The sequence below is a fragment of the Polypterus senegalus genome, chromosome 2, assembly GCF_016835505.1.
Source record: "Polypterus senegalus isolate Bchr_013 chromosome 2, ASM1683550v1, whole genome shotgun sequence".
NCBI classification, from domain to species: domain Eukaryota; kingdom Metazoa; phylum Chordata; class Cladistia; order Polypteriformes; family Polypteridae; genus Polypterus; species Polypterus senegalus.
The window spans coordinates 278,222,611-278,238,412 of record NC_053155.1 but is presented as its reverse complement, the minus strand read 5'-3'; the positions used below and the strand labels follow the sequence as shown (position 1 = coordinate 278,238,412).

General features: G+C 44.1%; 1 protein-coding gene across 1 annotated transcript; it reads right to left on the bottom strand.

Moving 5' to 3' along the window:
* Nucleotides 1–13,238: 13,238 nt before the first annotated feature.
* On the bottom strand, nucleotides 13,239–14,786 carry LOC120524507 (olfactory receptor-like protein OLF4). The gene is made up of 3 exons (XM_039746341.1): nucleotides 14,717–14,786; nucleotides 13,697–14,191; nucleotides 13,239–13,342 (listed from the first exon to the last, which is right to left on the bottom strand). The coding sequence occupies exons 1-3, from the start codon at nucleotides 14,784–14,786 to the stop codon at nucleotides 13,239–13,241; spliced, it is 669 nt and encodes a 222-aa protein (XP_039602275.1).
* Nucleotides 14,787–15,802: the final 1,016 nt, after the last annotated feature.

Genomic DNA, 15,802 nt, shown 5'->3' with positions numbered 1-15,802 from the left:
TAGGGCTCTATTTTGTTAGCAAAGAGTGGAAGGGGTTGTTCTTCAGGTTCCCTATTCTTCCATGGTTTTAACAGGTTTACATGATAAACCTGTTCGCTCGGTCGAGACTTGGGCTGTTTCACCAAATAGTCAATTGGCCTTGCCATTGAGCCAATAATTTGGAATTTTGTAGAAACAAGTATCATCACTGGTCTCTCGGGTAGAACTCCCATAGAGATGTGCCACAACAATAACAGCGGACCTGTGCAGCTTGTATTTCTCCATGTGATACTTTGAAAAGGGTTGAATCTTTGCAAATCTATCACATAACTGTGTTATATATTCCAAAATATTTATAGAGGGGAAGGCCAATTAGAAAGTCCAATATACCCTGGGGTTGTCACCCATGCAGTAATTCAAAGGGTGAAAAACCTGTAGAGGCTTGTGCAACTTCCTGAAATGCATAAAGGATGAAGGGGATCAGCTGATCCCAGTTCCTTCCATCCTCATTGACTACCTTACAGAGCATCTGTTTGAGAGTTTGGTTAAACCGCTCCACTAGATCATCAGTTTGAGGATGATACACTGAGGTCCTTGAATGCTTTATTTAAGTAACTTGGCCATTTCCCTGAACGTCTCCGAGGTGAAGGGCATCCCTTGGTCTGTCAGGACTTCTTTAGGAATGCAGACTAGCGCAAAGACCCCTACCAATTTCTGTGCAATAGCTTTGGACTTAGCTGAGTGCAATGGAATAGCCTCAGGTATTGGGTGGCATAATCCACTTAGACTAATTATATCTTTGTGTTCACCTGCTGAGGGCTCTCGTGGTCCCATCAGGCTGACCCCTATACGTTCAAATGGTGCATCAATAATTAGAATGGGAACTAGAGGAGCATTGTCCCTCCTGGGAATCTGCCGCAGTTGACATTCCAGGCAGAATGTGCAAAAGCGGCGGACCTCCTCATTGATTCTTGGCCAGTAAAAACTGAGCTTAATTTTCTCAAGGGTTTTTTTATTTCCCAAGTTGGGGCCCAGGAGGTGGGTGTGTGTTAGCTCACAGACCTGCCGCCATTAGGACCGTGGGACTAACAGCAGGGACCACACCTCCACCTTGTACTCTGTTACCCAATACAGCAGGTATTCAGTACAAAGTGAGGGCCTTGAGGCATGGGATGTTGTGGGTGATGGCCATTTACAAGAACCATTGCATTTTTTGCAAATATAAGGGAGTCATCATTCCACTGCTCCCTTTTAAAAAAGCCAGAGTCTGAAAACGCAGCTGAGAGAAAGGGCCAGATTCCCCCCAGGTTGCCGTTGTGCCTGGTGATGACATCTCACCGTGTGACATCCCGGGAGTCACAACGTCACCGGGAGCAATTACCTTCCTTCACTCAGCTGTCTGTGAACATTATTAGAAACAAAGTTTTGTTTCGGGGTGGTTAGCGTTAAATTGCTTTTATTATCAGACCAGTCTCGCCCTAGTATCACCGGAAATGGAGAGTTTTTTAGTACTTTAGAGTCCCCTCTTAGCTGATGTTACAGGTTACTTACTGTATACTGACAGATGTCTCCATGAATACAGATCAGACTGGTCTTGATTTTTAACTATTGTCACTGTAACACTAAGTGGTGAGCTACAATAGAAATGTTGCTGCTGGAATCCATAAGGGGTAAGTCCTATACCTGTTAATGATTGCCACCCCGGTGTGAAGAAATGACAGGGGATTAAACAGAGTGCAACATCTCCCTCTCCGGGCCTCTCCACACCTTCCCTTGTCGTCTGGCAAATGCCACCGTGATGCATTGAGGCTCTTTGGCGCCCACTCCGGACAGAGACGGCTGCCCTGGATTGAAGCCCCACTTCAAGATTTTCCTGGCCTGCTGTTTTTCCACCTTTTGAAGAGGGCTCTGCATCTGTGGGGTTTTGGTTGGTGGTCTCTTCCCTCAGAGGGTTATAATAAGTCTCATTCATTTTCACCTCTGAGTTTGGCCCTTTTCTGTTGGTCTTTGATGACCTTCTTCCCACTATCCCAACCTAATGCTGGGTTGGAAGTGATGTTGGATTCTCCCCATAGATGACCCATACCCAGCAACTTGGGTGTGGTATTCTCCAACCTGGACCTGTAAGAGGTGAAGTTTTTGGGGTGGCGTGTCAAGGCTACTCCTAGGTCCTGCTCCTGGTTCCTGAAGGTGTCCTGCCAACTACACCAACTGTGATACTTACCGTATATCCCGTTATATAAGCTGAGAATTTCGTCCTAGATTTTTGGCTTGGAGTTTGGGGGTCGGTTTATACAACGAGTATCGTTTCAGATTCAAGATTTCCAGTGCAATGCCGGTTTTGCTGATGAATACGGAAGTAAATAATGACAAAACCACAGAGCCATCTTTCAGGTGAACTTAAAAGTAAAGTAACTTTGCATGCCGGTACTTTAAATTAAATAAAGAATTTATTCAAAAAAGTGTTTTAGTTGTTGATTTTATTAATAAAATTTATAATAAATTATCGGGAAGTTTAAAATGAAATTTTTTGTTTTGATTTACGATCAATATCTTGCGTTACGAAACGGATGCGGTCACGTGTATCCGCTTGCGCGATTGTAAACAAAATACTGAGAGCATTAGTAGCGTCAGTCGGAGCCCAGATACATGTGTTTGTGGATGTAATTTCCGTCATTGCAGTGATTTACCTATATATATAATTCATTAAAACCATGCAAGCAAGACACATAATTGCTAAGGAAGGAAGAGAAGGTAAAAGTAAGTGATCGCAATCGAAACGAAGATGGACATTGTATGGAAATATCTCCTCCCTTCCTGAAGCCCAAAGATGTCAAATTAAATGGTGAGTACAGTATGAAATTGTTTCTAGAATAGAATGCCTGTTATTGTCACTATACGCATCTACAATGAGATTAAAAGCAGCTCCTTCAGTGCAGAAAAAAGTTCTGTATAGGGCTTGTATGGTTGTTTTTTAGCTTTAGCATAATGCCGGATCTGCGACCCCGCTTCCGCTTTCTTTCCCCCCTCCGTCTGTGTCGTCTCCTAGACCCGACAACAATCCACGGAGAGTCCGCTGGTCTCGCTATGTTGTCTGGGATGTTGTGCGTGTGATGAAAAACACTCGAAACAGATGTCTGGCTCTGGACATCGATGTCTATAAGGTTCTGAATGGTGTAGCGGATGTTCGAACCGATCGTGCACAAACAAGGACAAAAAAAAAAAGTACAAAAACAACAAAAAAGTGCACTGAAAAGGAGAGCCCTGAGCCGCTGCGACCATGCATGCCGCCATGCTCCTAGCTTACTCGAAGTAGGCTAGGCACTTTTTATAACTTTATGGTTAGAACATTAGAAAAATTATTGTTTTGGTAAATTATGCACATTATATTATATATCAAAAATGCCGGCAGTCTCAAATTCTCGCCGATAAACATTATAAATATACCCGAAGAGACACTTTTAAGGAAATTTAGAAAATTTTGCTTGGAGAAGGGGGTCGGCTTAAATACCGGTCATCGGCAAATACATGTAATTTAGTAGGTAGAGAAGGGGTTCGGCTAATATACCGGGTCGGCCTGTATTCCGGGATCTACGGTAATCAAGCCTTGACACAAGAAAAATGTTTGGGGCAGCCTCCCATATACTTGAAAGTTGTCTATGAATGTAAAAGGTTGAGAAAAATGGTCCTAATAAACAATAGTCCAAAACAAAATTGAAGCAATAGTACAGGCAAGGTTGTTTTAAAGTCTGAGGGGGGAAACAATGTCAATCAGGAGAGGAACCAGAAGTGATGTCTTCTGGGGAGGGACCGGATGTAATATCTTCTGGGGCAGAACCAGAGGTGCCGTCTTCTGGGTTGGTCATGGAAAATGACTTTCAGTCTGCCTGAAAGAGTTTCTGGCACACTGTCAGGTATCTCAGGAGGGAAAGGCAGTGCTTTGTCTATGTGGTTTATAGCAGGAATGGAGGACATTTTTACCTCATCTGGGGATATAGTTGGACCTTGGAAGGACAACATTGATGACCTCCTAAATCCCATGACTCCCCTTCCCTTGAGGAAGCAGAGGTAATGGACTTGAAGGAGGAAGTTGCTGAAGTAGTTAAAAAAAAACTCCTTAGTGGCAAGACTCTGGGGGAGGATGATACTCACACTGAGTTATTAAAGCCCCAGGATGTTGTTGGGCTGTCTTGGCTGACACACCTTTTCAACATTATATGGAGGTTGGAGACAGTGCCACTGGATTAGTGTTATACTACATTTTTCTTTAATATTAAAGTCACTGTCTCTATGCTCACTGTTATGGATCTATTCACATGTGCATGTTAAATTTGGCACACAGGGCTCAGCAGTTAGAATTGCTAGCCAAGCATTGGATAGCCAAAGACAACTGGAGGAGTGTATAGTCAGCTTAAACACAGAAGAGTATTTCTGTCCTCTGTCAGTACAAAGTCTTATTTCCTTGTTGGGAGAATGAGAACTGGCATGTAAGCACTATAATATTTCTGTATTTTGTGGAGGAGGAGTTCAGCCCTTTCCTGCCCTTGTTTGGAGACAGAAAGGACCAGCAAGTTGAAGAAAAACAGTATAAAAGACTTGGGACACGTCCCCTTTGGGACACGTGTCGGCAAAGTTTCCGAAAAACCTCCCAGCGTGGGGTAGAGAAATGGCAGCCTGTGTTGATCCAGATTCCCACCTGGATAAAGTCTGTCCATATGCCTCAGATTCAGGAGGAAAAATGCAGACTTCATCTTAAGTGTAGAACACTGTACCAGCTTTTTACCCTGTCACGCATGCGTGAGTAGAAGGCCGCGAACAGATCTTAAAGCGCTTCGAAAGACGTTCGCCGGCAGGGAGTGGCGGGGTACTAACCTTTCTCCTTTGTCTTCCAGAAAAAGAGACGCTCCGCCATCATAGCCTACCCGCAGTACGTCCACTTCCGCCCTTCCTCCGCCATCTTTCCTGACGTCAGCAGTCCCATCCTCCCTCACGGTTCATTCCCAGCATTCCTCCACTTCCGGCTCCTCCTCTATAAAATGGCCGCCGACGCCTCTGAAGGGCGTCGCGCATATGAACTATTTTTTTATATTTTAACCTGTTTTCTTTTTGCAATATTGTATATTGTCTGCAATATACGGGGCCGGAAAACCCCAAACCTTGATATTGTCTATTGCTTCATCTTTTACAGTGGCGTAGTCGGCAGGATAACAGCCCGAGAGAGATGACTGAAGGGCAAGACCTAAACACAGTGCTGCAGGGGATGAATACCCAGATCCCGGCCCTGCAGCAGGCGCAAGCCGCAACCACCAGCGAGTTGGAGGAAACGAAGGCCAGGTTGGCAGAAGCCCGAAGGGTAAGACCCGATCCGCCTCGTCCAACGCCTACGCCTCTGGTGCCCATGACAGAGGCGGATGACATCGAGTCCTACCTGGGCATCTTCGAACTGACGGCCACCCGGAACGAGTGGCAGCGGTCCGAGTGGGCGCCCATTCTGGCGCCCTACCTGAAGGGACACGCGCAGCGGGCTTATTACGACCTCCTCGAGGAGGAGGCCGCGAGTTATGACCTCCTAAAGCAGGAGATCCTGGCATGCTACGGCATCACGCCAGGCCAGCAGGCGACCGAATGGTGGAGCTGGCAGTTTGACCCGGAGAAGCCGGCCCGTGCACAGGCCTTCGACTTCTGGGGCAAAATGGGACGCTGGTTACGGCCCGAAGGTCCCCAAGCCCGGAAGGTTGTTGAACAGGTGGCCTGTGAGGGCCTGGTAAACGCCTTGCCAAGCTCCCTCGCCCAGCAGGTCCGGCGCCATCCTTATAAGGACATGCCAGGCCTCCTGGAAGTCCTGGAGCATCAGCTTGCGGTCTACCAAGGGTCGGAAAGGCAAGCTCGTAGGAACCGACAGGGACGGGCAGCCATCCCGAGCCCTTTCGACGCGTTGCGGAAGCACCGCAGAGGCCTAAAGAAAGGCTGGCCTCCCCACGCTGTTACAAGTGCAGCGAGACCGGCCATCTACTGCAGACCTGTCCCCTCAACACCCCAACGGAGCCGATGGACTGCACCTGGGCCACCGCCGAAAGGTACTGTACTCCATCGCACCCGCTGGCAAGTCCAAACACAGGAGTGGTGTTATTAAACGGACGCTCGGTGGTGGCTCTATTTGACTCCGACAGCAACATTACAAATGTCGCTCGCCGTTACGTATTACTGTGACAGTGGCTTTCGCAGCACTTGCAAGTCACTTGTGTGCATGGGGAGACCAAGTCTTACCGTTCCGCCCGCTGTTACATCACATGGAAGGGACAAATTTCCAACTTGACGGTCGTGGTGTTGCCCGACCCCCCCATCCAGTAATTTTGGGACAAGACTGGTTGCACAGGAAAAGCGGTAAGACGAACACTGCTCCCAGGGCCTCGCTAGGTCTGGTTATGAGGGGGCGAGGCACCCTTCCCGCGGTCTCCACGCCATGCTCTGAGGCAAGCCAAAATGGAGCAGGCACTTCGGGGGAAGTTTCTCAGGCGACGGACTCTGACCTGGAAGCATCCACCGGGGAAGGGACGAGCCAGGGAACACTTCTGCCAACCCGCTCCCAAGACCCCCTGAGCAATTTGGACCACCTATTTCGGTCCACACCTGCCTCGTTTAAAAGGGAGCAGTGGAATGACGATTCCCTGCGGTTTGCCCGGAATGCGATTGTTCTTCCAGGCAGCTCACAAGCTGACGGTTCCATGCCACGCGAGCCCTTCTTTGTGCTGGAGAATAATCTGTTGTATCGGGTGGCAACCCACGAGGGTGAGGTGCGGAAATTGTTGCTAGTGCCGCGTACCTTCAGGCGGAAGGTATGTGAACTAGCTCACGCTCACCTCCTAGGCGCCCACCTCGGGGCCGAGAAGACATTGGAGAGAATCAAGCTCAGCTTTTACTGGCCCGGGATCAACGAGGAGGTCCGGCGCTTCTGTCAATCCTGTCCGGAATGTCAGATTCACCAGATTCCTAGGAGGGACCGCGCTCCTCTCGTCCCAATACCCCTGATAGACATCCCGTTTGACCGAATAGGGGTGGACTTAGTAGGACCCCTGGAACCCTCAAACCGTGGCCACAAATACATACTGGTCATGGTAGATTATGCAACCCGATACCCAGAGGCGGTTCCCCTGCGCTCCGCTAACACCAAGAATATCGCACGGGAATTAGTCAACCTATTTTCGAGAGTGGGTATCCCCAAAGAAGTCCTCATGGACCAGGGTATTCCCTTCACCTCAGATACGTTCAGGGAGGTTTCCAAATTACTGAGAATTAAGCACCTGAAGACGTCTGTCTACCACCCCCAAACATACGGGCTGGTAGAATGTTTTAACCAGACGCTTAAACAGATGCTCCGCAAGGTAGTCAGCGCCGATGGCAGGAATTGGGACCAGCTCCTACCGCTCGTGCTTTTTGCCTACCAGGAGGTGCCCCAGGCCTCTACAGGCTTCTCCCCTTTTGAATTATTGTACGGCCGACAACCCCGGGGACTTTTAGACATACTAAAAGAGGGCTGGGAGGCTGAGGCCCTTCCCTCCTCCAATATATTGGAGTATGTGGCGTAACTGCGCGACAGGCTCGCTAAAATCAGGCCACTCCTAAAGGACCACGTGACTCGTGCGCAGGCAGCGCAGGCCCGGTGTTACAACCGCAAATCCGTCCTTCTGGGAGTTCCACCCGGGGGATCGAGTGATGGTGCTCGTTCCTACCTCCCACTCCAAGTTGCTAGTTCACTGGCAGGGGCCATACGAGGTTAAGGAAAGAAAGGGGCTCGATGACTATTTAGTTAAGCAACCTAATCGTCGACCGAGCGACAGGATTTACCATGTCAATTTGTTAAAACCCTGGAAGGACAGGGACGAGCCTCCCGAAACTCGTAGATCCCTCTCCCTTTTCGCTAGCACGTCTGCCCTTAACCTCGGTGACGAGCTGACACCCCTACAGCGGCGGAGATAACCCAGGCTATCCATGCCATCCCCGAAGTAGTGAGCGAGTCACCAGGCCGGACCTCGCTGATTGCACACGATATAGTCATGGACCCCGGAGTGATCGTCTGGGAGAGGCCCTATAAACTCCCGGAGGCAAAACGCGCCGAAGTGGAACTGGAGGTGCAACGAATGTTGGATATGGACATTATGGAGGAAAGCCATAGCCCTTGGTCCTGCCCAATCGTCCTCGTTTCCAAGCCGGATTACTCCTGGAGGTTCTGCAATGACTTTAGACATCTAAACCAGGCCTCCAAGTTCAACACCTACCCGATGCCCCGCATTGACGACCTGCTCGAGAGGCTGGGTGCGGCTCGGTACTTTACTACTCTTGATATGACGAAAGGGTATTGGCAAATTCCCTTAACGGCATCTGCAAAAGAAAAGACGGCTTTTAGCACCCCTAGTGGACATTGGCAATACAAGGTCCTCCAATTTGTGCTGCACGGGGCCCCAGCGACCTTTCAGCGTCTGGTGGATAGAGTGCTGAAGCCCCACCAGTCCTATAGTGCCGCCTACATGGATGACGTCGTCATCTATTCTGGCACCTGGGAGGAGCATCTATTGCAGGTCTCTGCTGTCTTCGCAACACTCGCTGAAGCCGGCCTCCACATTAACCCCCGTAAGTGTTTTTTTGGCTTAAAGGAGGCCAAGTATTTAGGCTACCTTGTAGGACGAGGACAGGTGAGACCCCAATGTTCCAAAGTCAAAGACATCCTGGAATGGCCCCGTCCGAATACCAAGAGACAGGTGCAGGCTTTCTTGGGGCTGGCGGGGTACTACCGCCGGTTCGTACCCCATTTCTTCAAAAGGGCAGCACCCTTGACTAATCTCACAAAGAAGGGCGCTCCCCTGCATGTTGTATGGAACGACAAGGCGGAACATGCATTCAATGACCTGAAAAAGGCCCTAATGTCGGCACCTGTATTAAGGACCCCTGATTTTGGGCGGCCTTTTATCCTCCAGACCGACGCTTCGGACACAGGCCTGGGCGCCATGTTGAGCCAAAGCGTCGATAGTACTTAAGCCGGAAACTGCTGGACTGAGAGGCCAGGTACGCGGCAGTGGAGAGGGAAGCCCTGGCCATTAAGTGGGCCGTGACTTATCTCCGGTACTACCTGTTGGGTCACGAATTCACTCTGGTGACTGATCACGCTGCGCTTCAGTGGATGTCCCTCCACAAAGAGTCGAATCCGCTGGTCACCAGGTGGTTTCTGGACTTACAGCCCTATAAGTTCGCGGTCACTTATCACCGCAGCGGCCTTCACGCCAATGCCGATGCCCTCTCTCGCATCCACGACCTCTCGGTTAGGTCCGCCCAACCTGATGGTCTTGGGCTAAGGGGGGGGGTCGTGTCACGCATGTGCGAGTAGGAGGCCGTGGACGGATCTTAAAGTGCTTCAAAAGATGTTCGCCGGCAGGGAGTGGCGGGGTACTAACCTTTCTCCTTTGTCTTCCAGAAAAAGAGACGCTCCGCCATCATAGCCTGCCCACAGTACGTCCACTTCCGCCCTTCCTCCGCCATCTTTCCTGACGTCAGCAGTCCCATCCTCCCTCACGGTTCCTTCCCAGCATTCCTCGACTTCCGGCTCCTCCTCTATAAAATGGCCGCCGATGCCTCTGAAGGGCGTCGCGCATATGAACTATTTTGTTTATATTTTGACCTGTTTTCTTTTTGCAATATTGTGGATTGTCTGCAATATACGGGGCCGGAAAACCCCAAACCTTGATATTGTCTATTGCTTCATCTTTTACAACCCTCACAAGGATTCCAGAAGGCTCACAGAGTATGCCCAACCAGTCTAAATGTATTTTGTGGACTTGGAAAAGGCATATGACCACATCCCTCTTTGTTTCTTGTGTGGGGTGCTTTGGTAGTATGGGGTAACTGGCTAGTTGTTATTAGCAACGCAGTCCCTATAGAACTGGAGGAAAAGCTTGGTTAGAATTGCTGTCAGTAAGTCATACTCATTACTGGTGGGTGTGGGACTCCTCCAGGGCTGTCCTTTGTCACTGATTCTTTTCATAATATTTATGGATAGAATTTCTAGGTGCACTGAAAGAGTGAAGGGTGTCCAGTGCTGTGGCATCAGAATCACATTTCTGCTTTTAGCAAATGATTTTGTTCTGCTGGCTTCATTGGGCTGTGACTAAGACACACACTGGGGTGGTTTGAAGCAGAGTATCGGATTGCTGCGATGAGGAAAGGCACCTCCAAGTCCAAGGTAATGATTTTCAGATGGAAAGGGGTGGAGTGTCCTCCCTGGTTTGGGGATGAAGTGCTGCCTCAAGCAAGGGAGCTTAAGTATCTTGGAATCTTGCTAATGTGTAATGGATGAAGGGAACAGTAGAGCAAAACAGGCAAATCGGAGCAGCATCCACAGTCAGGTGGTTATTGTATCAGTCAGTCATGGTAAAGAGGGAGCTGGGCTAAAAACTTCGATTTACTAGTTGATCTATGTTCCTGTCTTCAACTTTGGTCACAAGCTCTGGGTAGTGACCAAAAGAAGTAATTCTGCCAATCAGTTAGAAAGGGATGTGTGGGCATCATTGCTTAGAACTGCCGCCCCTGCAACCCAGATCTAGATATGTGCAAGAAAATGGATATACGAATGGATGGATAGATGGATGGATGGATGGATGATACAAGATGATAACATGCATTACATTGTTTCTGGAAAGCAGAGCCTGTATAAACTGTGTCTGGTGCAAGGGTCAAAAAACCTCTAGAAGTAAAACCAACTCACTAAATGCCCACTTATGCACACCATTAGCTGGTCCTTTTCAGAATTGGCAATTAACATAAAATTTACATTTATAAGGAGAAAGTAGTTAATCAGGGAACTGGGAAAAATCATATAGGTGCTGGGAGAATATTTAAGCTCTCCGCAGTCAGTGACTGGGCTGGGAATTCAATTAATTTTCAACATGTAAGGTAACAATAGAAGCCATTGCGTCACTATTACATCCATGCAGTTTATGTCAGATTAGGGGGACTGTTTTGACAAATTTCAGTAGTTTTTTCTATAAATTCTGACATTGTTTTCAATATTTTTTTCTCTTTGTGCATTTACATTTTTGTTTCCCAGTTCCCATGATCCAAATATTTATTTATTTATTTATTTATTTATTTATTATTAATTTAGTTTCCTTAACTTTCGTACAGCTTACTTTTTAAAATTATTCTTAACTTGAGCATCTGTCGTTCCACTCTTCATAACACCATTTTAGCAAGTTTTAGAAGTGTTTTGTTTTCTTTGTGTTTTCCTTTATGCATCCTGGTTCCCATAATGCCAAAGTTTCATACAAAGCTGCTTTGTTTTGCTTGTTTTCCTGTTCATGTAGATTTCAATTTTATTTAAACATTTTTAAATCTAATATATTTTAGCTAATGTTTGTGTTACATCATATTCAACAGATGTGCACCCTGTTCATGAGCTTACAGCATGAATCTTCTTTGGCTTCAGTTGTGCCATTTGAAACTGTAGTATTATATTTTATATATCACAATTAATTAAACTATATACTCCACCATGAACCCATGCTTTTTATTGTACGGAGATACATGCTAGTTTCCCCTGCATGTTTCTAATGAGCACTAAGCTGTACAAGCTGTTGTTGCTCAGGTTTAAAAAACTTAGGTCAGGTTGGGGAGCATGAACTGATACATGTCGCCACACCCACCAAAACCAGTCAAACCAGCAGTACACAAGAATTCTCTGAAGAGACACAGAGCCGAAGTAGTTCAGTCTCTGTCTTAGGTCACTGGATAATGTCCAGTCTCGCAACCATATAGCAAAAAGGAAGCTCCAGGACTCTAAAGACGTGGACCTTCGTCCTTCTGCATAGATATTGCGAGTGCCACACAGCCCTTTCCAGCGACCTCATGACCCCCCATTTCTCCCAATCTGTCTACTGACTTCATAGAAAGACGCAACAGAGACATGAATGTCACTGATGAGATAAGAAAACCTCTCAACGTGGTCAACACTCCCTCCACAAAAAGACACACTGTTAATGGTTGTGCCCAAGAGTTTATTAAAGGCTTGGATCTGAATTTTTATCCAGGGCAATCATAAGCCCAGACACTCAGACTCCTCACTCAGTCTCTCAAGAGTTCCGATCAGAGCCTCCATTGACTTGGCAAAGTCAAGATCAGTGAATCTTTCTTCACCAACAGATGCCCCATAGCCACTGGACCGCACAACCCTGCCCAGCACCAAGTCCATGCAAGCATTGAACAGAGTAGGAGCAAAGACACACCCCTGACAAATCCCAGAATCAACACAGAGGTTCTGCCTCCACACTGCACAGCGCTCACAAGAACAGAGTACAGGCCAGCCATGACATACAGCAACTTCAGGCTGCAAAGAAATTCTGCCGATATTCACATTTAGCTTTGATGAGAACCCAGTAAAACAGTGCCTTGTGTGACTGAACTGACTTTTAATGTTTAATAATTAATTAAAACGGTTGTTATGACCTGTGTAAAAGCAAAGTTGCTTTACAATTCTATTTTCAAGCGGTGTAAGAAGCAAAACTTTTTTTTTTACATTTTCACCGATTTTCTTGTACTTTAAAATAAAATGAATTCATCTATCCATGTTCATACAGTAAACCCTTTCCAGGTATAGAGCCATGGGCACACCATTTTCATGGCACAGCTACATGCAAACACTTGCCAGTTCAACACAAATGGTAGACTAGGTAAATTAAACTTCACATTCATATATCAATTTGCATGTATTGATGTATTTATCATAGGATATTGAGAAGATACCCAATTCTATTACAGTTTTGAGAAAACACCCTGATCGAAGGACAAGGATGGTATTGAAAAATGAGAATATGGTGCTTCATAGAGGGTAACATCCAAGAAGGAACATAGTGCAGTGACTGTCAATTTCCTATTATAATAATTTGTAGATATATTATGGAATCGGGTGCCCTTTTGTGAATTTCACTTTGAGTGGATATACTTATAAACAGCACAACTGAGTAGTATACATCATAGTGCCTTGAACCCAGTTAATATTTGGAATACTGCTTACAAAGTTCATTCATCCAACAGTTTTATACAAAATAAATATTGAACAGGCACAAAAAGAAGAGACAAGAATCAAGGCTTTCTTAGTCATAATATATATTTTATTTCTTTTGCAATAATCTCATAGACTCATAGATAAACATCCCCCCCACCACAACTACACATGTGTCATGGAAACCACATAATTAACATTACTGAGCTGAAATTTATTTCATTTTCGAAGAAACTATGTAAATAATTCTTTTCCGTATCCCAGGTAAGATGATCCCGTAGGTTAACGGATTTAAAAGAGGAGGAACTGTTAAATATTCTAAAGAAGTAAATAAAGTTATAGCATTTACTTGTCTCTTTAAGTTCAGTTTGCTCTCCATTACTTCATATTGTAGTGAAGTTGCAAAAAGTAGTAATGTTACAAGATGTGGCATACATGTCTGAAGAGCTTTAAACTTATGTGACCTAGAACTATTCAAACATACTTTGAGAATTTTAATGTAAGAATAGAGAATGAAAATGAAGGGTACACAAAATGAACACATTACCAAATAGCCAAAAATATTACTAGCATTTGTATATTTGCATGACAATTTGAGAAATTCCCAGTTGCTACAATACAGGTTGTTAATTATGTTGCCACATAAAGGAAGACATGCAGTTAGTGATGTACTAGTAGTTACCACAAGTACAGAGTACATCCAGGCAACAAAAATGAAAATTTGTACTTTTCTAGTTGAGATTAAACAAAAATAGTGTAAAGGGAAATTTATTGCTATATATCTATCATGAGCCATAACCATTAAAACTGATATTTCAACTGAAACGTAAAGAGAAATAAAAAAACTCTGAATAAAACAAGCAGGGCGAGAAATCACCAGCATATCTGTTTGAATATCAAATAAGAATTTTATGTAAAAGCTTGAAGATCCAACAAGTTCACTAAGGAGTAAATTGCATAGAAAAATGTACATGGGTTCATGCAAGCCTTTGTCCAGAAGAATTGTAAAAATTACTGAACAATTAAATAGAATGATCAAAAGATAAACTATTAATGCAATAAAGAAATAAATGTGCTTATTGCTCCCTATGTCTTGAAATGCCATAAGTTTGATGTTATTTTCATCAGATGCATTTTCCATCAGTGTTTCAGGATGTGTAGGCAATCCTGTTAATTAAATGCAAAAAAATATTTTATAACAAAATATCTCTGGCACACTAGCAAAGCAAATGTAAAGTATTAATTAAATGGCATTTTTACACATAAATACACCAAATAATATATTAAATCTGCAGAAAACATTTTGACTTGTTAACTTTGCAATTATATCTAGTTTTATATTACACTTTTTGAATTTACAATGACATAATGAATCTAAAATGCTGTATTAAATTAAAAAAGCCTATTACATCTAAGGGAGAAATACAAAGATCTGTCAGTTTATTTTTGAAAATACTTGTTACATAAGGGACTGAGCACCATTGCAGAATTTAAATAAAATTTAAAGCAACAATTATGTTACTATGAGATAAAGATTACTAGTTAAATTTAGGGTTGGTTAACATGAAAGAAATACATACTCTAAATTTGTTCAGCTTTTGTAAAATGATATGCATGTCCATTTTGTCCTCGAGTTTCTCAAATCTGAACTTAGTTTATACGAAAAGCAGTGGCAGCTCATTTAATACTTACCTTTGATTATAGGATCTTTAGTAAAATTATCTTCTTGCGACAATGATATAAAATGGAGTATATCTTGCATTTTTATACTTTTAATAATGTACTGCAGGGGCTGAAGTACTTCAGCTAATGATCTTTACTATTCTTAGCTTTGATCACCTGGAGATGTCATAAAGCATTTTTCCCCCATGAACTACACATTTATTTTATAAAGCATACCTAATGATCATTAAAAGTTTTATTCATAAAAAGTATTCCTTTTGCAAATACACACATAATAATACAGGGTTCAGGGAGATTGACAGTCCATGTCAGCACAAACAAAGGGCAAATAGAATGTCCCCATTTAATGCGAAATGTATGTCCTTTAAGATACCAAAGGACAACAGACTACAGTACTTTTACATGGATGAATATTAAAACTGTATACATACTAAACAAATAGTAACCCCAAATCATATGGTACTATTCTGGCTAAAACATCTTTTTAAACCTTATATCTGTCAAAAATAAAAACAATACCACAGTTTCCCCTTTTCCCACCGCCCCTTTTAATACTTACAAAAAAGCAAGCTTCAGAGTCTTTTAAATTCTCGTACATTTTCATCACTTTATTTGGTTTATGCTTTTTAAAAAAAAATCCTTACAAAGCTTCTTGTAAATCGATTGTGCCTTTATACTGTTTAGACAACTTCCATTTCTTTGTTTTCTTGCTGCTTTTCCCTGACTTTTTTTTTTTCATTTTAGTAATGCCAATCCTTGTGGTATCATGAATCCCAATATTTTAGCCTACACTTTGGTCTAAATTGGAATTTCAGAGTATTGCCTCCTGATTTTTCCTTAATTTTATATTACTATGTGTAGCCTGTCTTAAATAAACTAAAGTATTAACTCTTTCATTCATTTCCATTTTCTGCACTTCTCTAATGCTTTCCTTTCTTAATGATAATTTAAAAATTTCATCTGTCATTATCTTATGCCACATATTGTGCTAGCACCACTGGCTTTTAAGATCTATTCTCAAATTTTCATTATTGATACTGGCAGACAAAGTATTCTGTGCCCATGGAGGGAACATACAGACTTCACTCAGACAAT